At 44.6% G+C, this 26925-nt stretch overlaps 1 protein-coding gene across 1 annotated transcript; it reads right to left on the reverse strand.

The window, feature by feature from the left end:
- Window positions 1-1297: 1297 nt before the first annotated feature.
- Stom (stomatin) lies at window positions 1298-23641 on the reverse strand. The gene is made up of 7 exons (XM_051185318.1): window positions 23489-23641; window positions 14455-14558; window positions 13355-13427; window positions 11769-11851; window positions 8728-8931; window positions 7566-7700; window positions 1298-3257 (listed from the first exon to the last, which is right to left on the reverse strand). Exons 1-7 carry the CDS (start codon window positions 23577-23579, stop codon window positions 3057-3059), a joined length of 891 nt encoding a protein of 296 aa, XP_051041275.1. The 5' UTR covers window positions 23580-23641; the 3' UTR covers window positions 1298-3056.
- Between the last annotated feature and the right edge of the window lie 3284 nt (window positions 23642-26925).

Here is a 26925-nt window from a genome sequence, read left to right on the forward strand (position 1 = left end):
TGGGTGCATTGCACGGCAGATCTGTGGAGATCAGAGGACAACCTGTGGGAGTTGATTCTCTCCACCATGTGTGTCCTGCGACTTGAACTCAGGTGCCACCTCACTGAGCCACCTTAGTTTCCCTCCCCCCAGAACCCTTCCCTTTAGGGAAGATCCTCAACTTCTGTTATGAGTGCTAAGTCTCTAGATTCCTAGAACCTCAGTTTTAACCATGGCTTTCAGCCTTCTCTCACAGAACCCTTCTGGTTACAGGGCAGATCCAAAAACAGCTGCATGCATCTTTTTAGTGCCCCCTTTAGACAAATCTGAGCCTCATCTGAGCCTGGAGCTGCTCTACACTTGATGTCATGGGCATTATTGTAAGAGGCAAATAGTCCTGATGAATCCAGAGATTCCCCTTGACCTGGTCCACACACCAGGTAGGATTATGAATTCAAGTGAAAGATGGCAGCCTGCTGCGCTGCACACAGCACTTGGCACTGGATAAAATGACTGTTCCCTGACTGTAATCTTTAGCTGGTGCAAAGCTGTTTTAGGTAACTGGGTATTTGTAGAGTTATGATATAGGAATAAGGTTGTCCAGGAGTTCTGATGTCCCCAGAGACACGGTAGCTGGATTGGTGTTCCCCTCCTTAAATACACAAGTTTGTGTGATCCCCTATGTGTGCCCTTTTCAAAGATGCTCTGTAGCTTTTAACACACCCCCAAAAGCACAGCAGATAGAACCATCCAAGGTTGTGGTGCAGACTGGTGCAGGGGAGAAACCCTCAGTTGCATGATTTTTGAGCTGGGAATCTGTAGAGTCCTATGAGGCCTTCTGTGATCTTACAAACAGGATTCAAACTCCATTTAAGTGGTAAGAAAACCCGATGCTAAGAAGCACAGCTTAGTGGAGAACCCCGCCTTCTGTAGCCAATTAACAGCCTCCCTGTTTTAAGTGCTGGGAAGAAATAAAGGTTTACCACTAAAAGGTGGTGGCCAGGCATGAGAAGACAGTGTGGGGACTCACAGGTGGTGGCCAGGTATGGGGAAATAGACAGTGTGGGGACTCACAAGAAACAATGTACTTGCAAGCACATTAACCATGTGTTTTGTATTTTATGTTTTCTATTCAGGCCTGTGGTTTGAACGTGTTACAAATGGTCAATCAACAACTCTCTTTGCCCTAAATCAGTAAGGTTTGAGAACCTAAAACTGAAGTTAATGTTTAAGGGTCCCTCAAGTGTAAATGCAAAGTCAAATGAACTTCTTCAAAGCAACAGTGCAGAGGGAAACGAGACTCTCACAGAGGAAAACATTACAGGGTACACACTTTATTGTACACAGCTGAAGGTGAGGACTTAGGAAAACCCTCACACCATCACCACTTCCCATAGCTAGATTTTCTCCACCCCTCAGTGTGACTGAACTTCAGCATACAGGGCTACTAATTCACTAGGCACAGAAGAAAAGGCCAGTTGGTGTCTGGAGGGAGAAATTTAGACAAGTGTATAATACATTTTCCACCTCTGAGAAAGTGTTTTCACCAGGACACGGGGGTTTCTTGGGCATTAGTGCAGGGCGCGTCCCTTCTCCAAACAGATGAAGCCACCATTTTAAGTTCAAAATGCAAATGCAACTTGAGTACTGGGTGGAAATGCTCCATACACCTCAGAAAACAGCTCAGAATCAGGGTGGGTGGGTAGGAGGGAGGGAGGGAGGGAAGGGAGGGAGGCGGGCTCCACGTGGGCCTGACATACACAGCTAGGAGAAGAGAACAGAGCTGCTCCCACCACAGGTAGCCATGCTTCAGGCTTCCCCGGGTGAATCAAGAGCCTCAAAGATGCTGCAAAAGTCCTCACCAAGCTTTCCAGACCAAGGGAAAGATGTCACAGTCAGAAATTATGGTTCAGAGGGACTGACCACTTCCTCTACTGGCATCAGTCATCAGTGTTTTGTATGAAAACAACAAAAACAAAAAACCTAGTCAAACACAAGTATGCTCCCTCTGCACTGAGAGCTCAGCATGGGTGTCTGCCCAAGATCAGGGATGAGATGCTCCATGTGCTAGGAATTCCTTAAACTACTTAAGTGGGATTACTAATCACACTATTTCACAGTATATAACAGTTAATAGTGTGCAGAGAGAAAAATATAATGGTTGTCTTAAGACTTTTTAAAAAGTGCTTCGGTACTTAAAGCTATTCAAATGGGCATATAACCATTATTTATAGAACGTAGAAAGTTATTTTTAAAAAATCAAAATGATTTAAAAACCTGATACATGAAATAGGAAAGAGTGAGAAAAAGCACTTCTGTGACAAGAATTTAGCTGCTTTTAAAGGCAACACAGAAAGGGATCATCAAGTGGCGGTGGGGGGGGGCGGCTCAAAGGGTTTGTAAAAACTGCACATTCTATTTTCAAAAGGACCCCACAGTGGGGAAGCACGGTCCCGGGGTGGCCAGCCAAGTCTCTTCCTTGACTCTGACCATTTTCTCAGGTTTTGACAGGGTCACAAAAGAGGATAGGGTTATTCCAAAACACAGCTTAGGTCAGGTGGATGGACACTGGGGAAATATCCTTCTTTTAAGATTCCCTGAAGGGAAGGCACAGGTGGCCCAGAGAAGAGGGGTGACAGAAGTCTTCACTGTGCAGAGCATTTACCCAGTGGGGTGGGTGGCATGTCTAGGCTGTGTCCCTTGCCCTGGCTTGACTGCTCACATAGGCCTTGGAATGACTTAAAGTTAGAAGAGGGCTCCAGCCTACCACAGAATAAAGGCAGTTGTAGGTAAAGAGAAAGGTTATCTATCATACATAAATCACCATTTCTCTCAGTATTTACAAGCCAGTGAAATTCAGAGCCTTGGGCATGCTAAGCAAGTACTCTACTACTGAGCTCATAGCTTCAAAGTGGGTCTCTCAGCTGCTCTTAGGACTCCTGTCCCTTCTAAGAGACCCTCACTCTACATACAGAAACGGGGACAGTCAAGTCAAGCTTCCGCTAATCTCCCTGCAAGTGAAAGGCTAATTTGGTCCCCACTTTACCCTGGCAGGGGTTCAGCACAGTTCTACAGCACTACTTGTTCTGTTTAGAGTTCATGAGACCCTGCAACATATCGATGGGCAGAGGGAAGACAATGGTGGAGTTTTTCTCTGCAGCGATAGTGGTCAGTGTTTGAAGGTACCGGAGCTGAAGGGCAGCAGGAGACTCAGTGATAACGATGGAAGCTTCTTTCAAGGCTCTGGACGCATTCATTTCCCCCTCAGCTGCAATCACCTACAGAGGGGAAAAAAGGTGAGTTGGCAAATAGCATGGTGCCACCCAGCAGTCTTTGCATCCAGCAGCAGACAGGACACTCTGGGCCAGACATTCCTTCTCCTGAAACTGAATTGCTTAAGATGTGGCTGGTCAAGACACTCTCTTTTACTACCGCCTGTCTCCCATTGAACATGGCTTTGAATAGTCTACAGCAAAGGGGCAAGCGACTGACAGACTGACTGTCAGGTGGAAATCAAAGAAAGGAAAGACTTATATGAACCAAAACCTAACAGATCTTGTTTGATAAAACATGGCAGCATGAGTTTTAGCACACTAAGTTGTGTGCATGATAGGAAGTGCATGCCAACAAACAGAAGCTCCATCTACGTATATAAGCTAAGTTTATTAGCTCTATAGTAACGGGGACTAACCATCCACACACATATAAGCAGCCCCTCACACTGTGCTCAGAGGAGCATATCTAGGAGAGGACTCATTTAGGAGAAAGTCTGAAACATTTCAAAGCCCTCTTCAGACCTACAGGAAGCCTTCATTCCAGCCCATCCTAAACACATTGCTTGGTCGTGGTGTATCAGCACAGCAATAGAAAAGTAGGTAATCCACTCCTCTAGAAATGGGACAGCATTTCCTGGCATCATTGTGATGGCAGACAGACAGAGCAGGGGAATCAAGTGCTGACTGTTAGAGAAGAACAGTGAGGAGCAAGCCCAGACCTGGTAAATACATATGCGTTCTGTTTTTCCTTTTCCGTTTTTGGGACAGGGTCTCACTATGTAGCTCTGGCTGGCTTGGTACTCACTATGTTGACCAATCTGGCTTCAAACTCAGTGATGGGTATGGAAGGGGAGAAGTCAGCATCTGAGTCCCAAGTTCCCAAATTCCATTTGCATGAATGGTATCATTAAATGATAGAGGGTACCAAATGCTATACTCTCTGAAGAAATTATCTAATTTATAGGATTAAACCTTCAGTTTACTGAGACAAAACACCATGTCCCACCTTGGACTATGAGATGAGTCTCACATACACTCAGAGAACTGGGCAAGGGGGTTCTGAGGCAACCCCTGGAGAAAGCATAAATACACCCCACTATGAGTGGGAGGTCAGACTCTCTTCCATGTCATCTCATGCATCCAATTAGGCACATTTTACTCTGGACATGGACCACAGATATTCCACTTCTCACCTCCAATCAATAAACCAGGAAGTCAGACCCACTATGATGGGCACACATTTAGTTCATCAAAAAGCTACTCTGAGAAAGCTACCAAAGACAGGACCATGACACTGCAGGCTTTGTCTAGATATAGACAAGAACACTGTGTAGACAGCACCTCAGAGCAAAGCAAGCTCTGGGAGTGTGATGTGGTCTCTGGCCAAATGTGCAGCAATTCCATGTAAATCAGCCCTTCATGTTCACACCCCACATTAATTGTTATCATTTGTCCTGCTGTGCTGGAGACGGAACCCATGGTCCACACACTTTAAAGCAAGATTTAGTTGGCATTTAGTAACAGGGCTGGAGAATCTGTTGTTGTGTGTCTTTCTGTGTGGATACCTTTGAGTGGCTTCCTTCTCTCAAATTATGTTTGGGAGCAGCTCCATGTTCATTTTTGCTCCACATGGTTACTGCCTGTGAACCATGTCTTTATCCATCTGACTCAGGATGGATGTTTGGAACATTTCCAGGTTGGGGTGAAGTGTCACTGTGGCACACCCCTGGTAAACATGAGCGTGCATCTGTAAGATATACACCAAGGAGTGGAGCTTCTGGCAGCAGGCCCTGCAAACATCCAGTTATACTGCCTTCCAGAGTGATGGTACCAACAGGCATTCATTCCCACAGCAGAACACGAGGGTACCAGCTCCTCCTCCCTTGCTGTGTTTCCAAGCCATCCTGATGGATATCTAGAGTGGCATCTGCCTGTGACTTGAATATGAATTTCCCTGTGGCTAATTAACTTGGGGGCTTTCATTCTACAGTCTGTGTCTATGAGTCCTCTCACATCTGAGCTCTCTCTTCTGGAACCTGCTACTGAAGAGGTGGTGCCTTCTGCCTGCCATGAGATCTTGAGGGTAAGCAAGATCATAGCTACTACAGAGTTATTTATGTCAGTGGCATACTTTTCAGAAGTAGGCCCACTGTGTAAACCCCAACCTTGAGGACAGGTTCATGTCACAGTTGTCAGGCTAACCTGATAGCCTCACCCAAGGGAGAGCATGGCAGCCAGAGTTCTAACTCCTTTATCTTTGCTCCTCTTTATGAAGGAGGACAGGCATTGTTGAGAATGCTGTGGGAGGCCCAGGGGAGGCAGGAAGGGTAGGAGGGGAGTAGAGAGTTCCCATCACTAATCAACTGCAGGACCTTGAGGAAATCACTCTGCTCTTCTGGGTTTCAGCTTTCACTGACTAAGGTGGCAAACAAGTTTCATTTTGAGGCCCAACTCCAAGCAGTTGGGGGTTGTTATCTAGAGCACCACCAAAGGGCTCTGATACCAAGTCTAAGCTCAGGGGAACAGTGCTGCTGCTAATTACTGACATGGGAATAGAAGGCACAGGTTGGGGGCAAGGCATTGTCACCTTTGGGCCCTTTAAGTCCAATATTCTGTGGACAAGAAATTATTTTTCTACATGTTATAAAAGTGGGCTTTTAGCTAATGACAGATAATAAGGTAAAAGCAACTCATAATTTTCAAATAACTGGATGGTAAAGGAAACTTAATAACACTGTATGTACAATTTTATTTATGTGTTTTAGTCCCTGAAAGCGATGGTTTTTTTTTTACAAGAAAGCACTTGAGAGTTCTTCAATGTAATGAGTATCCATGAACATCCCCAAAAGACATGAAGACTCTGGCTGAGGCAGCATGTTAATAGGCTACTCCACTATTTGGTACAGGCTGGCTAAGAAATTATAATGGCCAGTCTGTGGCTGAATCTGTATCCTATGAGATGGACAGGGCACTCTACTGCTTTCTAGTGATGAGAAACTGGCTTGCTCCTGTGTTTAGGAGACATGTCAAAGGCACAGCAAACCCTCCTATGAAAACTGATCTCAGTGTTCACAGGGAGGGCTGTGTGGTCATGCTGGGGTGTGGCCGCCACCCTGTTGTGCCAGAGAGAACCCCCTTCTACACAGGAAGCTTTTGTCCTTTACTGTCCCCTTAGGAATACTGTGAACTTGGGAGTGAGACATCCTCCACCATGGGCTACTTACAGTGAGAGGAAGCCTGGTCCATCTCTGGAGAGGCCTGCCTCTATTTCAGTCTTTGGGTTTGGTGAGATACATTCATATTTTGATACATTATCTTCTTAAAAGATACATTTCTTTTTGAGGTTAGCTTAACAAACATTTCCTCAGCTCTATTAGAAGGGTCACTCATGTAGGCTTAAGACAAAGGCAAGATTAAATGAAAAGAAAGGGAAGACACAGAAAGAGAGGGAACTGTGGGAACAGGAAAAAGGAGAGGCAGTATGAAGGAAAGGGTCCCTGGGAAAGAGGGAGTGAAAACACTGAGAACAAGTGAGGGGCGGCGGCAGCAAGACGAGGCGACTGGTCTGTACTCTGAATGTCAATCTGCCTTTGTTAATGAACTGAGGAAATAAAGCATACGGCTCACTCACAATCCTGACAATGATACAACCATAACAGGCCAATATTCCCGTGAGACCTAAGTGATAAGGCCAAGGTATAGGGACAACTTGTGCCAATAACCCAGCAACCGGGTTAAATAAAACGCAAGTATAGAACTGTGAGATAGCTCATAAGATAAAGTGCTTTCTGCAGCCATGAGAACCAGAGTTTGGATTCCCCAGCACTCACATAAATGCAAGGCGTGGTGGCACACCTCTGTAACTTCAGTACCGGAGGAGGAGCAGAGGCAGGTGGGTCCTAGGGTCCTGCTTGCCAGATGGTGAGGTCCAGGTTCAGAGAGGCCTTGTCTCAAAATGCACGCACACACACACACACACACACACACACACACACACACACACACACCCATTCACGCAGGCATACACGCAGGCATGCACGCACGCACACACTCTCACAGACACACACACGTTCATGATGCACTTGCATACACACATACAGGAATGCACACATGTACACACACACATACACACACATTTAGAGTAGTAGCCTCTGAGGAAATGGGATTTGAAATGACAGAAAGAGCTTCTATACTAAACATTCAGGGATGTTTTACTCTTTTCCAATGAGAATGTTTTATTACTATGGAATTTAAAAAGGAAATCAAACTAAAATGAAACAGAACAGAACCTAAATAAATAGGAAATATTACCTTGGCTCTTGCCTCCCGGGCGGCTTCTGCCTCTGCAGCCATGGCTCTCTGGAGCTGGACTGGGAGTTTCACATCCTTAATCTCCACACGCTCCACCTTTATTCCCCAGTCATCAGTGGCATCATCCAGTGTACTCTGGAAGGAGAAGAGACAGCAAGTGAGGCACCAACGCTCCTGTCCAGATGCCAAGAGCAGCTGCGTTCGCTGGTGTGTGATGCCCATACGGTTTCATGCCAGTGGCAGAGAAACACACATCTGGAAGGCTGAAGCAGGGGCTGGAGAGCAAGAAACTGCCCCGATTCTATTACTAATGAGCTAATGCAGGTGTTGGCAAACTTTTAAGGGGCCATAAAGGAACTGTTTATTTGCAATCTCCACGGCAATTATTGTGCCCTGCCCTCATAGGTCAAGAGTAGTATGGGTAATACATAAGTGAACAGTTGAACTGTATTCCAGGGAAACACTATTGTCTAAGATTCCTGTATTAGTAGTCTGCCTACCCGAGTTAATGTGGCAGCATGTAAGCCCTGCTTCATGCCCCTCTTTAGAAGGGCAGGAATGAACCACACTTGCTATTTCATGAGGTTGTAATGGCATCACACAGGCCATCTGTCTTTAGCTGGGAGGTGGCAGTAATGCTAAGCAGAACTGCAAGGCCAACCTAGACCAGCGAGCAGGTTACAGGGCACTCTGAGCTGTAGGGACAGTCTCCTCAACCAAAACAAGCCACAGACTTAACAGCAATGAAGCATCTGTGAAAGGCAAGAATTCACACTGATAGCACGGTATCCTTTTTGAACAAGCCAGTCTTACTATTGTAATATCTACTCCCAGTCAAGGCTGGAAAGCATGGAGGTTATGCAGGGATTGATAGATTTGTCCACAGGCCAGAGCTTTACAGTATTCTTGCAGCATAACCTCCAAACTGTTATGATCTATGATGAGGATCATATGGATTCCAGGAAAAATAAAACACTGAAAGGAATTAAAAAATAGCATGCACCTGAGTGCCATGAACCCATGGGTGTTTGTCTGAAAACATTTCTATAATGTCTGAAAACCTAAAAAAGAAAATGGCATCCACCCCTGTCTGGTGAGTCAACTCCCTCGAGGGTCATGGACTCAGCTTGGTTTTCTCTCCGGGCATGGATGCCTTCCTCACCTGCATGTGGTGTGCAATCTCCTCCCTGTCAGACAGGATCTGAGACAGGTTCTTGGTGCCCAGGGCATTCCTCAGTGTGGTTTGTGCCAAAAGGCGAGTTGCTGAATCTGCATTGGTGATATTTGCCACTGCCAGGGTTGCATTCTGAACACGGTAATAGACCACACCATCCACACTGATTGTCACTGAATCCTTCGTGAGGACCTACAGGAGGAAAAAGGCAATCATACACTAGCCACAGCTTGTCTATTGTCCCTACAAACACCCTTCTATTAACCCTCAGGCAATAGCTGATTCTCTGGAGCAAGGCATCAAAAGGTTAATGATATCCATAGAGATTTAATAATATTTGTTCCACTTCACAGATTCATTCAATCACATAACAATTTGGAGATTCCACTCATGGCTGGCATTGTTCTGGCCCACTTCTTCCCACCACTCAATGTCTTCTCAGTGGACTTCCTGACTCTCATGGTCAGGCACACCTCCTGTTCACATCCCCTGGACGTCTGTGGAGGGACGTCTGTGGAGGGACGCTCTGAGTAGGGTGCATGGATGCCTCTGTTTCTCCTTTTTTTGTTGTTGTTGTCCTTTTGAGACAATATTTCTGTGTAGCCCTGGCTGTCCTGGCACTCACTCTGTAGACCAGGCTGTCCTTGAAGTCACAGAGATCCTCCTGTCTCTGCCTCCAAGTGCTGGGATTATAGGCATGTGCCACCACCGGGTGACTGTGAGTTTCTTGGGGGCAGTTTCTCTTTGTTTCTCTATCAGACAGTGTGACTGACACATGGCAGAGGGTCCCTAAATGAGAGATGAACTGAAATGACATCGTAGAAAATGAGTGATGAGCCATGCAAGAGTGGGGTCCAGTGGGGTGGGCCATATCTGGCTGTAAGCCATGTGACCTGGCAGCCCCTCATCTGTTGCCTCCAATCCATATTTTTATGATGATCAAGGGAGGAGGTGTCATGAAGGAAGCTGACCCCAGCTATGTCAATGGAAAGTAATAGCAACAGCTAAACAGCCTCATAGCTCTGCCAGGAAGCAACCTTCTTTAGTTATTTAGTAATCTAAAAATACCTCTAAGTTGGAGAAGAGGGGAGCCTCTTGTGTGACAACCGCTCATACCATGATGGCCCCTTGCCAGATGCCTGCAGTGTTTACACAAGAAAATGCCACACAATTCCCAGCTCTCCAAGGGGCTCTGGAGAGCCCATCTTCCTGAGTGACAGGGAAACACCATCTTGTGTGACAACTGCTCATACCATGATGGGAAAATGAATGTCACTCACAGATTTTGCCATTGTGGCTGCCACAGCTGCATTCGGAGCTGCGGTGTCTCTGCTCAGTTTACTGTGGGCAGTGTTTATCTCCCTTTGCAGCAAGATCACAGGGCATGAGAAAGAGTTGCTTGCCAAGTTCCAATCCACTTTGGGTTTGGCAGCTTACAGGGGAAAGGGAGCAGCAAAAGGCAGAAGCTCATAGCGACATGCCAGATGCCCCCATGCCAGATGCCTGCAGTGTTTACACAAGAAAATGCCACACAATTCCCAGCCCTCCAAGGGGCTCTGGGGAGCCCATCTTCCTGAGTGACAGGAAAACATGCAGAGAATCTGGAGATGTGTGGGCTGAGAAGTCCACCTGTACCAAATGCTTGGATCAGTACCAGTAAGGTTCCCATTCTGGATTTTGTGATTTATGTAAGAGAAATCTAGGCTCCAACATCATGCTGAGTACCCAGCCCATGCCCAGGGAACACTGCTCTTCCTGCACCCACAGCTGGCCCCTGGGGGTTCCTGTCTCCTAACATATGGGTACCAAACGGTCATGACGGAGCTGATGTCCAGTGCAGTGAGCCCTGAGCTGAGGGGGAAGCAACAGAGAATCCCAAGAGTGGGGCTTCAAGGATGTCTGACTGTGACTGCATCCTTCCAGAAACAGGCTTCGAATGTCAGCTGTGAGCTGTTTGTGAAGGAGACTGAAAAGGCATGAAATGACCACAGAGATTCCTAAAATGCCAAATGAGCAGTTTCTAATTCTTTGGCTTCTAACCAATTTATCTGGAATAAAAATGAAGCCCCTAAGAATGCTGAGCTAGATTGATTTTTTTTTTCTGTTAGAAACCTATGGAAGAGAGTTGTGGTCAGAACAACAATGATGCTAACTCAGTGTCCTTGAGCATCACTCTGAGTTTCTAATAACAGCAGCAAGTGCACATAGCACTTCAGCCTCAGGTACTGTGCTAAACGGTTCCCATGCAGTATCTCACTCACTCCTTACAACACCCCACTAAGTAGGTCTCACCACTACAACCTCCATTTCACAGTTGAGGACATGGAGACACAGAGAATTTCAGGACCTGCTTAAAGGTCAGAGAGCTGGGAAAAAATAAGGCAGTCAGGGCTGCCAGCTCTGGCCTCCCAGGGTCAGGAAGCTGTGTGTCTGTGGGGGGGGGGGGGGGGGGGGGGTGGGGGGGGGGGGGGGGGGTGTGAGTGTGTGAGTGTATGAGTGCGTGTGTCTGTGTGAGTGTGTGTCTGCGTGTGTGAGTATGTGTGTGAGTAAGGGTCTGTGTGAGTGTGTCTGTGAGTGTGTGTGTCTGTGTGAGTGAGGGTCTGTGAGTGTGTCTGTGAGTGTGTGTGTATGAGTGTGTATGAGTGAGTGTGAGAATGCCTGTGTGTGAGTGTGAGTGTGTATGTGTGAATGAGTGTCTATGAATGTGTGTGTCTGTATGTGAGTCTGTGTGAGTGTGTGTGTGAGTGTGTCTGTGTGGGTGAGTGTGTATCTGTGTGTGAGTGTGTGTGTCTGTGTGAGCGTGTGAGTGTGTGTCTGACTGTGTGAGTGTATATCTCTGTGTGTGAGTGTGTGTGTCTGTGCGTGAGTGAGTGTGTGTGTGTATGAGAGTGTCTGTGTGACTGTGTGTGAGTCTGTGTGAGTGTGCATGTCTGTGTGAGTGTGTGTTTGTGTGTGTGAGTGTCTGTGTGTGTGTGTTTGTGTATGTGTATGTATGTGTGTGGCCCTCAGCCGCAGTGAGAACTGCTCACCTCCTGAGGTGGAATATCGAAGGAGATGGTCCTCATGTCCACTTTGATGAAGCTGTCAGTGCATGGCAGGATAAAAAACAAGCCTGTAAAACACACAGCATCAGAGAGACACCATTAGCTTCAGCTTGCTCTTGACGGGTTCTAAGGGACACAGTCCCGACTGCTGTTTCACCTCTTGCTCACTTCTCACCTAAGAACTTAGGGTCTCACAGGACTCACCCTGCCTCTCTAGTCTCGTTCCCTATCTTCAGGCGTGCACCCTCATCGGGCACGCAAGTTCCCACAGCACCTTACTCTGCTATTCTCTCCCTTCATGGCTCTGCATATAGGGATACCTCTCTGTGGCTGACACTTCTGTATGCCTCAACAATCACACAGGCCAGCCACAGTTGTGCATGCAGATAGTTACAATACTCAGAAGGCTGAGGCAGGAGGATGCTGAGAGTTTGAAGCCAGCTTAGGGTACACAGTGAGTTTCAGTCAGGCTGTGGGATACTGCATCAGAAAGAAAAGGAAAACAAAAAAGAAAAAAACCAGAGGGGCTGAGATGGTTCAGTGGTCAAGAGTGCTTACTGTTCTTTCCAAATTACCCAAGTTCAGTTCCTGGGACCCTATAGACAGCTCACAACTGCCTGTAACTCCAGCTCCAAGGGCTCCCACTCTCTTCTGGATTCCAAAGGCACCTGCACTCATCCACATATAATTTTATTTATTTTTTATTTTTAGGTTTTTTTAATAGAGGTTTCCTTGTGTAGCCTGGTTGTCCTGAAACTTGTTCTGTAGACCAGGCTGGTCTTGAACTCAGAGATCTACCTGCCTCTGCCTGTCAAGTGCTTGGATCAAAGGCATGCACCACCACGCCTGGGTAACTTATAATTTTAAACTAATAAAAATAAAACAAATAACAAATGATGGGAAAGCTTTGCCTATCTATTACTTCAGGTCAGTCACTCTTCTCTGTGTCTTCTGTGAACTTTCTTTCAGGGTTCTGTGGTTGCTGTATGAGATCGCTAAATGCAGGGCATAGCTATCTGATTCTTTGTTGGTGTCCAGTTGTTGGACAGCAAGCCCTTTGATAAAAGAACTGTCTTCTGTTCTCTGAGCATGGCAATATACTCCTGCAAGCTCAGCATCTGAGCAATTAAGTTTTTCCTGGGTTGGGATGCTCATGCCCAGCTCCCACAGCTATGGCCAAGGCCAATGATAGCCTAATCGCTCTAAGCAGATAGTAATGGGAAGGGTGGGGCAGCACCCAGACTGTCCAGGGCCACTGACTGCTACACAGCTTCTGCAGCAAGCCTCACTGGGGCCTCACATCAGTAAGACATTCCAGTCTCCTAGAGTGGAGAGGGCTCAGCAGTTACAAGCACTTAATGGTCTTCCAGAAGACCAGTGCTTGATCCCCATCACCCACTCCGGGTGCCTCCCAAATTCTGTAATTCCAGATACAGGGATCCCATACATCTGGCCTCTGTGGGCACCAGCACTCATGTGCAGATAGCCACCCTTCCCCCAGCCACATATATACAAATAGGTTTTTAAAAACCCACAACACTTTAGTTTCCAGACGGAAACCTAGTACTGACCAGGTCCTTTGGCGCCTCCTTGCAAAATTCGACCCAGTCTGAAGATGATGACTCGTTCATATTCCTTTACAATCTGGAATAAACACAGGAATGAAGTCACTGTGATGAGCATACACATTTATGGGCACATCGTCTTTAATGTGTCTCTGCTGTGATCAGGTTCACAGCCTCCTGGCATTTTCTCCATTTCCTGATAGTGTCCATAAACAACCATCTGGTGTTTGCTCTTTCCAAACACAGTGTTTATTTATTATACACCTTCTTTTATACTTCTCATAAAAGCAATAGACACTGGAAGTTGTGACACATGCCTCTAATCCCAGGGCTCTATAAGTAGAAGCTGGAGGGTGATGAGTATGAGTATGGGACCACCTGCACTACAAAGTGAGTTCAAGGCCAGCCTAAAGCCCCTGCCCCAAACACAGAACAAGCACACTGGTTATGGAACACTAGGGATCAGGGCAAAGTAGGGGAAATCCATCACCAGGCTCACTCCTGGCCATCAGCATCCATGCTGTTCATTTATGTTTTGTTTGCTCAGAAAAGCTTATAGCTCTTCTTCTGAGTCCATTAATTACAATAAAATTGGTCAGAAAATGCAGGCAGCATATTTGTTATTTCAGAAATATGCAAATGACAGTTATTTGGTATGGATCAGTGACTTTGTAGGAAAGCACTGTGCTGGGCAGTGTTGGCTCCATGCCAGGCTCTGCAGTCAGTATGTGGAATCAGGCATTCCCTTAATCCCTACCATCACCCTAAGCATGAATGCTGTTCTCCCCAGTTTTACAAGTGAGGAAACTCGGCAATGGTGCTGGGTGATACTGCCCAGCCCTGCCATCCTAGCTGTAGTGGCTGGTCTCACATCTTGACAGAGAAAACTGTTGCATGGTAATCCTCACTTTGCCTGTGGCAAGGACTGAGTGAATAGTGAGGGAATGGAGTTTTAGTATCGACTATAATTCATCAGCAGAACATGTTTTCCAAAAGACAGATGGAAGAAAAAGAACCACAGGCCAGTGTGGTATCCCCATCTGACCCATAGATCAAGTGGAGGTAGGAGCTGGCCCTGTTCCAGAAGTGGGAGAAATGCTCTTTACCTTTATGCAAATCCATATTGATATGGGGAAGGTTATCAGTACGAACAAGAATGAGAAAGCCACCAAAATCCATCCACAAGGTCCCAGTTCTGCCTTGGGGTTATCTGTTGAAACAAAACCATACAGCCTGTTATGGGCACCGTCACTTAAGCCCCACCTTTCTGTGCTTGCCATTTTGCTGGCTGCTTTACCTGGGTTTCCTGTCTAATTCTCACACAGTCCTGAAATATGAGTACCTACTCATTTCTCACTTTACCAAGCAAACACTTTTCAAATGCTACTTATTTATTTTGACTTGTGATGTGAAATAACAAAAACAAAGAATGCTCAGCTTCTAAAGAGATAGCGAGGAATAAAGAGAGTTACAAACCAGGTGGGAAATAAAGGCACAGTGTCTGCTGGGAAGCTTTACAAACATAAAGAAGGAGAGCGACACATCAAGATGGAGGCCAGAGTGGAGTGGAGTGGGTAGGTCACAGCCATCATCATCTTCCTGTCAGCAAGGAAAATGCCAACAAAAAGGCAGAGAGGGGAGAGAGAGAGAGAGAGAGAGAGAGAGAGAGAGAGAGAGAGAGAGAGAGAGAGAGAGAGAGAGAGAGAGAGAGAGAGAGAGAGAGAAAGAGAGAGAGAGAGAGAGAGAATGGGTATTCTGGTTCATGGAGCAGCGTGACTCATGACGAAAACCACGACACAGGCACATAATCCCATTACAGTGTCTTTATACAAATTGCTTCTGCATACTCTTGCCCTGACTCACGCACCACCGCCCATTTCCTGATTAGTAAAAAGGCTGTGTCTGGTTTCTTGCTATTAAAAACAATGCTTCCATGAATATCATTGTACTTGGTCTTCCTCCCTCTTCTGCAAATAAATAGTGCTTTTGTCTGATTACAGATGTAATACACATACACCCTGCTGCAAAACCATGTAGAAAGTATATAAAAAGGAGGGGGAAATTACTTTAAACCCAGAAGCAGTGAGTATTTCAATACATCCTCCCAACCTCTTTCCTGGCTCACACTATATTTTAAAATTCAAATAAATAAAGTTAGTAGCATATTTCCCGCCTCTAGCTATTGTTCTTTTACATCTTTATTAGCCTCAAAAAAAAAAAATCAAAGTTGTTATGCTACTGATGGCTCAACAGGTAAAGGTGCTTGCTTCCAAAATGGGGAAACTTGAGTTTGATCCTTGGAAGCCACATGGTGAAAGAGGACTGATTCTTGCAAATTGTCCTCTGTCCACCACACACATGCTGTCATACTGGTAGTGTGGCATGTGTGCTATGGTGCTAGGGCATGCATGAATGCACACACAGAGAAACACATTTTTTTAAAAAATTAAATAGTTCTACAAGTTAATACAAAAAAAAAATGCAGTTCGCATCATTACACTGAGATTCTTCAAAGCTCAGATAAGTACATGGCATCAGAGATGAAGACCAGGGAGTTAGGTGTGTGCTCTGGAAACTGGACACGATGTAATGGGTGAGGCTTCACCCCAGCTCCTGGCATCCAGACACCCAAAGAGTGGAAGCTTCAACCCAATTCCCCCTTCCCCATCTCCTTCCAAACCCTGAGGCATCTCAGAAGCCCAGTAAATGATAATCCCTCCCCCAGAGATGCTGAAGACTACTCCCACAGGGTATTTAAACTGCCCCCCAGAAAATAGGCTTGTGGTTTTTCTTGTTTTCTTTTCCCATCTCTTCCCTGGGTTGGGGGGGGGGCTGGAAGGCCATCTGGGAGCATTGTATCCATTAAATGTGGACTCTTTCTAATTTGGTTTCATTTGGTCTGATTTGGATTGCTGCATTGGCAGAGAGGCTTACCAGGATGCAGGAACTTTTCACAAGGTCTTATCCATATCTAAAGCATGGCTACAAATACTGAAGCAGCTCTGTGCCAGCACCATTACATATATGTTCTTACTCCCTTTTCAGTGAAACCACCAAGAGTCTCTCCCATCTGGCTACAAGGTGTATAAACTACATTTCTTGGAGGTGAGGTTCTGCTGGGCTCATAAATGAATCTAAGTCAGTCATAATTGTTGGGCAAGTAAGAAAAACTCTCAGTTACCCACCATGAGCCTCATTCCCTCAGAGTTACTAGTTTTGGGTTGTCTCCTGTCAGCTTCTGAGGTAAATGACAAGTAACATGCAACCATCATTCTTGAGATGTTTTCCCTTAAATACTTGTCAATGCTTCACTGGGGGAAGGCTTTGAAAGATCAGGATCCCACCATACTTGGTTGTAAACTTTGCTTTGCCATGCCTTTATGCATTCTTTTTTCACTGTGAAACTTTCCTGAAAACTGCATTAAAAATAAACTTTTAAATGAGCCAGGTGTAGTGGTGCACAACTTTAATCTTAGCACTTGGGAGACAGAGGCAGAGCTCTGAGATCAAGGCCAGCCTGGTCTACAGAGCAAGTTCCAGGGCAGCCAAAGCTACACAGAGAAGCCCTGTATCTAACCACTAATAATAATGATAATAAATTAAACTATTTCAAAAAGGACCTAAGATAACATATATCTATACATTTAAATTTATTATTATTCAGATTGAATTTACCTCAAGAAACTAATATAAAACCAAACCAAAATATAAAGAGGTACAAGTTAGGGGTGGTGGCGCACACCTTTGTTCCCAGCACTTGGGAGGCAGAGACAGAGGCAGGTGGATTTCTCTGAGTTTGAGGTCAGCCTGGTCTACAGAGCTACACAGAGAAACCCTGTCTCAAAAAAAAAAAAAAAAGAAAGAAAGAAAGAAAGAAAGAAAGAAAAAAGAAAGAAGAAAAGGTACAGTTATACAGTAACTGCTGTTACCTGGCCATAGGGAAAGTAGAAGTACCTCCCCTGTAAGCTCTTAGACCAATGTTCAGAGAAGTGTATGCTGCTATCCATCGTGTGCCAGCTGGGTTATTTTAAGATGAACTGGAGCTGGTATGACTAAAAGTCCTTGGGAGTAATGAATCCCATTCACCACTGAGATCTAATTACTCTAAAGTTCAAAATGCATTGCACTTGTCTGCTGAGAAAGGCCAGAGACCTGTCTCATATCTAAGATTAGGACTCCATCACGTGCAGCACTGAGCAAAGGGAGAGGGATGGGCTGAAGAGTTGCTGAAACCATCTGAGTTGCAGTACTTAGAGGCAATTCTTTCCCTTTCCTTACCCAGAATGTGGGTGAAACACTTTATGTTGTAAAGTATCATAAACAGTAATGTCTGGGTAGAGACAGATAGGACTCTGAGAATTTTACCTTAAAAACACATGCTATTTGTGTCGACTAGCACTGTTTTTTAGGAGTAAATGGTCAGTGAAAGTCTTGGCAAATTTTTATTTTCTTCTTAAAGCATTTATATTTAAGATACAACTGACCTCTTGTTCCTCCTTTTTAAACACCAGCATTCCACAGCAGACTGTTAGAATTTAGCAAGCTTTTCCTTGAGAGGGGCAAAGAGGAAACAGGCTTTGTAGCCCACAGAGTCTGAACAAATGCTCCAGTCTACCATGGCAATATAAAAATAGCCATGGGCAGCACAGCACACAGGTATGTGTAAGGATCATGGTTGCATTCCAACAAAACCCACTATGTACACAAAAATCTGACTTTCATATGTAGCAAAACATTCACCCTTTAAAATGCATAAAAATGAAGGGATGTTTTTAAACATAAAAGCTATTTACAGAGGCTGAAGAGAGGGCTCCTATTGCTCAGGTAGAGGACCTGCATTTGGTTCCCAGCACCCATATGGCAGCTCACAATCATCCATAACCCAGTTTCAGGGGATCTGCCATAACACGCACCTGGCACACATGTAGTACACACAGATACATGTAGACAAAACACTCATGCACATCAAACAAAATTTAAAAACCTAAAAAAATCCCAAAAGGCTGTTCACCTAAAAAGAGAGCTAGTAGGCTGATGTCCCTGGAAGTGGCTGTGGAGTAAGAGAGACACCAAAGAAGAGTCGGTGACTGAGTGAAGCAATTGCATTCTTTTCTGGGAAGAGAAAGGGAACCTCTTACATGAACCAGTCTGAGGCCTCATGCCAGCTTTAGGCCATTCTGTCCTAAAGGAATCATCAGCTGCTTTCCTCTAGTGATTATTCTTAAAAAAACAAAAACAAAAACAAAACAAAACAGGTCACAGATGTTTTCCTCTCAAGAAGGGCTAAGCATGACCCCTGTGGAGAAACACAAGGGCCTTCAGCAAAAGAGGGCAGCACTGATTCACACTGACAGGACAGGCACACTCCTTTTATTGTGGTTCCTTCTCCTCAAAGCTCTTTTATTTAGACATCTTAAAAATATCCATAGTAACGAAACTCTCGTGAATCTTTGCCCAGCATGGTGGCCATGCCTTTAACCAGTGCTCAGGAGGCAGAGGCAGGTGGATCTCTGTGAGTAGGAGGTGAGTCTGTCAGACCTACAGGGTTCCAGAACAGTCAGGACTACAGTAGAGACTCTGTCTCAAAAAAAAAAAAAAAAAAAAAAAAAAAAAAAACTCTTTGGAGTGAAACATTATGTTAATTTAAGATGGAAATTAAAAGCCTAGGACACTTTATCATTAGACTCCTAATTCTTTCCTCAGATGAATTGCTAATATACATGTAAGGTGTTGCCAATTTAGTGCCTGATTCCAATCCTACCACTCCATTTTCTTATCAGAAAGAGCAGAATTTCACAGTGTTACAAAGACCAAATGAGAAAATATATAAAATACTTGGCACTTTAAGGCCACTATTTAATAGCTTATAAGGAATAAGTGTTTTACTGGGTGGATTGCCTTCTGGGACCTACATACCATGGAGAAAATATCAAAACTAACAATCTGCTTGGGGATTCTATCTCAGGGGAGAGGAACAGATCATATATGGGGCAGTAAATTAGTTTTAAACTTTGTCAGGCCATCTGTAATATACCTCTTATACTTTCCCCTAAATGTAAATTGAATGGGGAATGAGTGTATTTCTGTGAGACAGCTGTCATTAATCTCTTTATTCTTTTATTTCTCCATGAAGTACTGCCGTAATAATTTTTAAAATTTCAAAAGAAAATTCATATATATCTGGGTCGGGGGGGGTGTCTCTGTGACAACCATGGCCAGCAGAGGATTGATCCATGAGAGATAAGAAGGCAGTTTGGTTAGCTCAACTTAGTAGCCAGTGTTGGCTCAAACTTTTAATTTGGTGAAGAAAATTTCCTGATGATAATTAACTCAATTCTGTGTGACAATAAAGCTTAAGACATCAAAGTTCTTTGTAAAATACATGTGACATAGTCCATAAAGACGGGGCCAGTAGACTGACTGAGAAAAACAAGTTCATGGTAAGGCCTGGGGGATCTGGTGTGGTCTCTGCCACACGGATAGTGCAAAAGCCATCAAGCTTTTAGCCACCTCTCTCTCAGCCTTCTGAGTGGAAAACACATTTTCCATCTCTCTTTGAATACTGGCCCTTCGTGCTAGCATTCCTGATTCCCCTAGTGCTTCAAGCACATCTATCTTCTTATTTGATAATCCTGGGAGACAGGGAAGTGAGGGTATGCCTAGCTGAATGATGACTCTGCAACTTGAGGAACTTGCCTGAGTGACCCAGGTAGTGATGGTGCGGTACCCATAGCCCAGCCTTCTCACTCTAATGCACTCACTTCCTTTCACCACTCCATCTTCCCATAAGTGCTCACTCCAGTGAGCACCATTCTTACTGTCTCATACCTGAAGGCATTTTCTTGGTTGTATTTTCAAGGCTCCACCTACTAAAATAGCAAAGCCTGAGGTTCAGGTTTCTTTAGTAGTCCCAGAATGCAGATGAGAGCCAGAAAAAGAAGGAACTATTGTGTAATGCACTGGTGCATACCTTTTTCTTCTTGATCCTCAACTTGTTTTCATGAGTGAGGCTCCTTACTAGGTACAATATATTTTCTTGCCAATTATAGTTCCTTTATTGTTAACACAAACCTAGATAAGTAGTCTGTCTATAGTAAGAATATATAATATCCTAAAATCAATGAACAATAAAAGAAGCTGTCCATCAACACTTGATAACATGATTTAGCCCTTTCCACTCCCCCCCTTTTTTTCAGCAAACATTTTGTTCAACTACTTCATACTGAGTTCTTCCCCCACAGCCAGGGTTTCTCTGTGTAACTTTAGCTCTCCTAGAACTCAGTCTGTAGGTCAGGCTGGCCTCCAACTCATAGAGATCCACCTGCCCCTGCCTCCTGAGTGGTGAGATTAAAGGTGTGTGCAACCACACCTGACTCATACTGAGTTCTTACAGTGAGGCTAAAAATGAGAGGGTACCAGATGAACCCAACTGATAAATTACAATACCATTCAATAAACATTATGTCAGAAGTATGTACAGGCCTCTATGAAGTTCCTGCTATGTGGTTAAAACAGCTTACAGGAAATTGCTTTTCTGTGACCTCTTTAAAAACTCATCTTTCAAACACTCTGCATCACTTTACCAACACTTTACATTTTCCAAAGCAGACTAGATAGTCAGTTACTCTATCTTTTATAGTGTAAAACTTACACTGTTCAGGAACACTGAAATTTACTATCATAAACAACATATACACAACAGCTTCTGTAGTTTTGGTCTTCAGTTTGAGTTCATTTATTACCTCTGATGGTTTAATTTGGGTCAATTATTGAAGTTACGCAGTTGTCCCCAATCTGATCAACTGTAACAACTGAAATAAACACACCAGTCCCATGATTCTGCTTATTTTCAAGAGATCCTCCCTAAGGGACTTATCTTGTTGACAAGGCTCTTCATTACAACATCTCTGCAATCCCCTACACTGTTCCATTGGAAACCGAACTCACTGGCTTTAGGTAAACTTCCTTCATTCCTCCTAGCTTTGGACATTTGTCACTCCAGAACAAATTCTCTACAAAGGTACAATGAGGTAGAGTTGGGGCTCTGTAATTCCATTGCTTCCATCAGGAGCCATTCTTTGGAGTGACTTTATCCAAGAGGTCCTGACTACTCACGCTTGGCTCCTCTGGGCTTCCTTTGTTTATTGTCTCTTACACTCAGTGAAGTTCTCAAGTTGGACCAGACTATAAATTCGATGGTACCTGCTTTATGGATTGCGAGCTGTAGGATCAGGAAAATGGCTCGGAAAGTCAGAGCCTGGGTTGGAAACTTGGTTCTGAATTTTTTGGACTATCTGTAATTTTATCTGAGTTTCCTTACTGAATGATGGGGAATAAAGACATTTCCTGTAATTGGATGTTTTTAAAGCATTTAGTGATGTGGCATGTGACATACATTTGAGAAACTCTAATATGTTATAGTGACAGATTTCTTCCTAATGTTAAATCTCTGAGGAGTACCATTAAAAACAAACAAACTAGAAAGTTGGAAGAAGGGATGCCTCAGCATGCAAAGTGCTAGCTTGTCAGCAAGGATAGTCTGGATCTGACCCCTGGACTTTGCATGTCTGAAGGAGATTGACTCTTCCGACCTCCACAAGGCAAACACACACACACACAATGTAAAGGTTTTAAGATAAAAAAAATGACAGAAACCAAGCAAAATTTCATTTGTATACATACTTCAGAAAGAGCACATTCATTTTCACCCAGTTCTAAAAGATTTCTGTCTAAAACAGCTAAATGTAGAACCAAGAAAAGGGATTTACAACTAAAACCCAAAATGCACTGTGACCAAGAAAATGGAGCAATCTTTGAGCACAGAGATCATGTTTGTTCGCAGGATGCTGCTCCAAATCCATTTCCCACTTCTGAGTCTCACAGAATACACACACTTTTGTCTGGGCTTGGCTTAGCCTATTAAGTGTGGGGTTTTTGCTATTATTCTCTTTAATTTTATTATACTCCCAACTTGGGAGGGAGAGCATAGAGAAAGATTCACATACCCATACTGAGAATGGAACCCAGGAACTTTTGCTGGGTGCTCTACTCCTACACTCTGGAGACCCTGAAATTCTTGTGATACTCCTGAGAATCAAGGGAGGTGTTCCTGGCTTAGGGGCTAGCTTTGCAAACAATCTGCAAGAATGGCTGCTGAAAAAGCCCACCCAGCCCCCTAAATCTCTTCCACTGTGTAGTCCTCACTGAAATTCCACCTTCAGAAATAATTTCTTTGGATCAGTAAAGCTCCTGAGAGGATAGCAGAACTCCTGCGAGGTTTATCATCTTACAGGGCATTTCCGACCCCAAGGAGTTAGCCAATTTAAAGGCTCAAATAGGTAGTTTGCTCAAGGACTAATTTCTTCACAGGGAACAGGATGGGGCCTTTTTACAGTTCTTGTCTTCAAGACTAGGAAGGAAAGACTCGGTAGGGTGGTGGGCACCGGGTTATTTGCCTGGAAGGTGGGTTATTTACCTGGAAGGCGAGATCTCTAAGACAAAAGAGGCTAGAATAAGGCAGAAAACGGAAGGAAAGCCAGAGTCTTCCTTTCTTCTGCGTACACGCCTACCTCTTTCCCATAAAACTTATTAGTTTCCCGAAGCTGGGGACGGAGGGAAGCAGGTGGGAGTTCTTCCCTGGTCCAGAGGTGTGGGGATCACCTATGGGTAGATGATGGAAGCTTGGCGGGACGGCTTCCCTTATGAGGCGCTGGGGCAGTAAAGAAAGGAGAATAAGCGAGGCTGAACCCGCGGGAGAGTCGCCTCTACCATCGTGATTGCCAGAGACTGCCCTGGTCTTCGTTCATGGCGGGAGATAAGGAAGGGCAGGCACCTGGCGTGTCATCCAGAACCCAAAGGGTAAGTGAGCCCCTGCCTGCTAGGGTCCTGAGCAATGGATACACGCAATGCCAACGGTGCGCCCTCTTGGCTGTCATACAAGTTTCACCCCAGCACCCCGAAATCATCATCCAGCAGCCCGAGAACCCAGGGGTAAAGGAGAAGAGGCGGCTCTGAGACGTGCACACAGTGCAGGGAGAAGCGCCTTTCGGAACCCAGCTGTCAGTGGGGTTCTCGCCGCAGGCTGGGGGGCTAGTACCCAGGGCGGGCTCAGGGCGGCTGTGCCAGGGAGGAGGGACTCACCCCTGAAGGACTCGGGGAGCCGCTGAGGTCCTCCGTGTTGGGAATGTCGTTTCTCAGACATATTGCTTGAGTCGGAGTCGCTCTTCACCATGTCAGTGCCAAAAGCCAGAGACCAAAAGCCGTTAACAACCACCAGGCTTGAGCTCCGGGATAGCCCCGCCTTCCGCCGGGCAACCTCCCAATAGGCGCCCGGGAATGGAGAGGACACGCCCCTCCGCGCTTCCCCCCCAGCTCGCGCTAATGGGCGTGGCCCGAGGGGCGTGGCCTAAAGGGCGGTGTCTGCGAGGCCGCGTCTAGGAGGCTGGAACGCTTCGGACCTCGCCAAGATCTGGTCTCAGCTTCTAGAGGGATGATCGGAAAAGATTCCGGGACAGGGCATTGTCTAGGAGCGATTCTAAACCAAAGCCGCCTGCGGTCGCAGGCACCAGCGAGGAGAAATGAGCCCCCTGGTGTAGCAGGGTGCTGAGGGGAAGGGGTCTATCTCGTGAAGTTTATATTATGCCACAAATAAACAAGCTAGAAGTTTATATTATGCCACAAATAAACAAGCTAGGGGGTTGCAGAGCAACAGCACAGAGAATCCACTTTGGTTAACAGAACATGACGGCTTTTATAAATACTGATGTGGCCCTTGGGCGCCCCCTGACAAAGAGCCAACCCTGGGAATTCTGCATTTTTGTTCGTGAGAAAGGCCTGCATTCCAATATTACATGTTTACAGTGTCTAGGCTGTGGAAGAACCTTTTGCCAGAACACCCCCAGCCTCCAGTTGCCTCCCTTGGGGTTCGGTGCGCGCCTTTAATCCCAGCACTCGGGAGGCAGAGGAGAGCAGATCTCTGTGAGTTCGAGGCCAGCTTGGTCTATAAGTAGAGTTTTAGGACAGGCTCTAAAGCTACAGAGAAACTCTATCTTGAAAAACCAAAACCAAAAATGAAAAACCACTGCCATTTTATTCTCTTTGGTTGGTCCTAATGCAAAGTGTTCAGGGAAATGTCAAGGTACACAAAAATAAACTTTTAAAATCATTTTATTTTGAAAAAACACAGGAAACTGAAAAACAGAGGTCAGAAGGGCCCTCTACTCACGCCACTGCTGTAGTTGTCATATTTAGGTGTAGTCTCAAAACAGGAAATTAATCCTGACATAAATAAAAAAGTATATAGATATGCCATTTTACCACACAGGTATTTCCTATTACCATAGCTATACAGATGCAGAGCTATTTCATCTGCCTGGATCTTCCTCTTGGAAACACTTTCTTTTTTCACTGTAATCAGTGTTGGCTGTGTAAGTTCAGATGCTGTGCAATGGCTTTTCTTTCATGAAATGATAAATGTTCCTTACAGCTGTTGTTGTCCTGAAGAAAACAGAAACACGTAACAGTTGAGAGGGATCAAGACTATCTTTGCTTGAGGGTGAAAGTTCTAGACTTTTAAACCTTGTGATTCAGCTCTTCCGAATTGACTTCCCATAAAATAGATCACATACTTGCAAAGAACTGTTTATAGTCCTGGGGATGGTGTCACAGCTCATGTAATAACATTACTAGCCTTTTACAGATAAGCTGTTTAGTAGACAAGGAAGGAGCTATAGTAGTTTAATGGTCTGTTCTCTTGGAATCATCCTTGATAAAATCCATAGCTTCATTTATTTTTCCATTCTACCATAAGTAAGGCCCAGAGGCATGAACTTCCTGTAGGTGCTGTGTTTCTCAGGGAAGCAGAGCAAATAAGAAATTAAACCACCTTGCATATTGTGATAAGGTATTTAGGTTTCACAGTTTTTTACTGGAAAGGAAAATGGCATTTCAAAGTGTATTTGTCTGTATTGCTCCTGCTATGAAACTGAACTCTCAAGGCAATCCCAGCCAGCGTCATTTCTGAAGCACCGCCCTTTGGGACAGAGGCTTTTGGTAAACATTTGCTGGCACTTAATTCAGGTTGCATCAGTTCTAGCATTAATTCTGGGTCCCAGATGAAGAACAAACTTTTGGGAATAGATGAGAGTTTCTAAATCTGAGTTAAATATTTTGACTGACACTTACCAGTAATACTGTTGTAATTTGACCATCACAAATTCTCTGTGAATGCCTGGTTTAAATAGACTTTAAAAATAGATTTTAAGGGGTTCAGTGGTTAGGAGTACTTCCTGTCCTTTCAGAGGACCTGAGTTAAGTTCTCAGCACCCATACTGGGCAGTTCACAGCCACCTGTAACTTCAGCTCCAAGGGATGTATCTGCTCTCTTTAGGCCTCCGAGAAGAGCAGGCTCACATGCAAAGCACTTACATACACACAAGCAAATCACATATGCACATGCGCACGCACGCGCGCACACACACACACACACACACACACACACACACACACACACACACCACAAATATCTCCTTTTAAAATTTCCAGGATGATTAGAAGTAAGAATTTCCTAAGAGGACTGGAGAGGTGGCTTGCTTCCCAGTCATAAGAATGGGAGTTTAGATCCCAGTGATGCTGTGGACCACTGAAGCAAAGACAAAGTGTTGTGTGTAGATGGAAGTTTCTGTCCCACAGCCATTTAGTCCCAAATAAATACACAAAGGCTTATATTAATTACGAACTGGTTGGCTGATGACTCAGGCTTTCTATTGGCTAACTCTCTCTTAATTATTAACCTATTTCTATTAATCCATGTATCTCCACATGGTCTTGGCTTGTTGAAGATTGCCTGGTGTCCTATGTTCCCAGTAGCTACATGATGTCTCCCTCATGACTGCTTCTATGTGTTCCTCTTCCCAGAATTCTCCTGCTCTGGTAGCCCTTCCTATACTTCCTACCTGGCTACATCCTGCCTGTCCATTGGCTGAAACAGCTTTATTCATCAACTAATAAGAGAAACATACACAGAATACAGAAAGACATCCCCATCATCTCTTTTCTGTCTAAATAAAAAAGAAGGTTTTAACTTTAACATAGTAAAATTATATATAATAAAATAGTTATCAAACAAGAGCTACCTACAGTTAACAACATTTAGTCCATTATAATTTGGCAAAATTTAAAGAAAATCTATCTTTGTGAATCTAAGTTTTATTTCTAACTTATCTTTTATCATAACTTATGAAAACAATAACCATAACTATCTGTCTTCAACTCCACCAAAGACCTCAGAAAGATAATATTACTAAAATTAACAGAGACATCTCACTGTCTGGACAGTCACCCAAAAGTGTCTGGCAGACTTTTTAATGCAGTAGGAAATTTGAAGATCTGTTCTGTCTTATGTTGGCAAAGTTCATCAGTTGCTTTCTTCTGTAAAGCAGGAAACCTGAAGGACCATCCTGTCTCTTGGCAAGTTCAGCAGTCAATTTCCTTTGTAACCTGCTTGTCCGGTTTAGACAGTGTGCTTATTGTCAGCAGGCAAGACAAGGGCAGTTCTTTGCCTAACAGGCCAGTTTTGT

Source organism: Phodopus roborovskii, unplaced genomic scaffold (assembly GCF_943737965.1).
Source record: "Phodopus roborovskii unplaced genomic scaffold, PHOROB, whole genome shotgun sequence".
Lineage (NCBI taxonomy): Eukaryota > Metazoa > Chordata > Mammalia > Rodentia > Cricetidae > Phodopus > Phodopus roborovskii.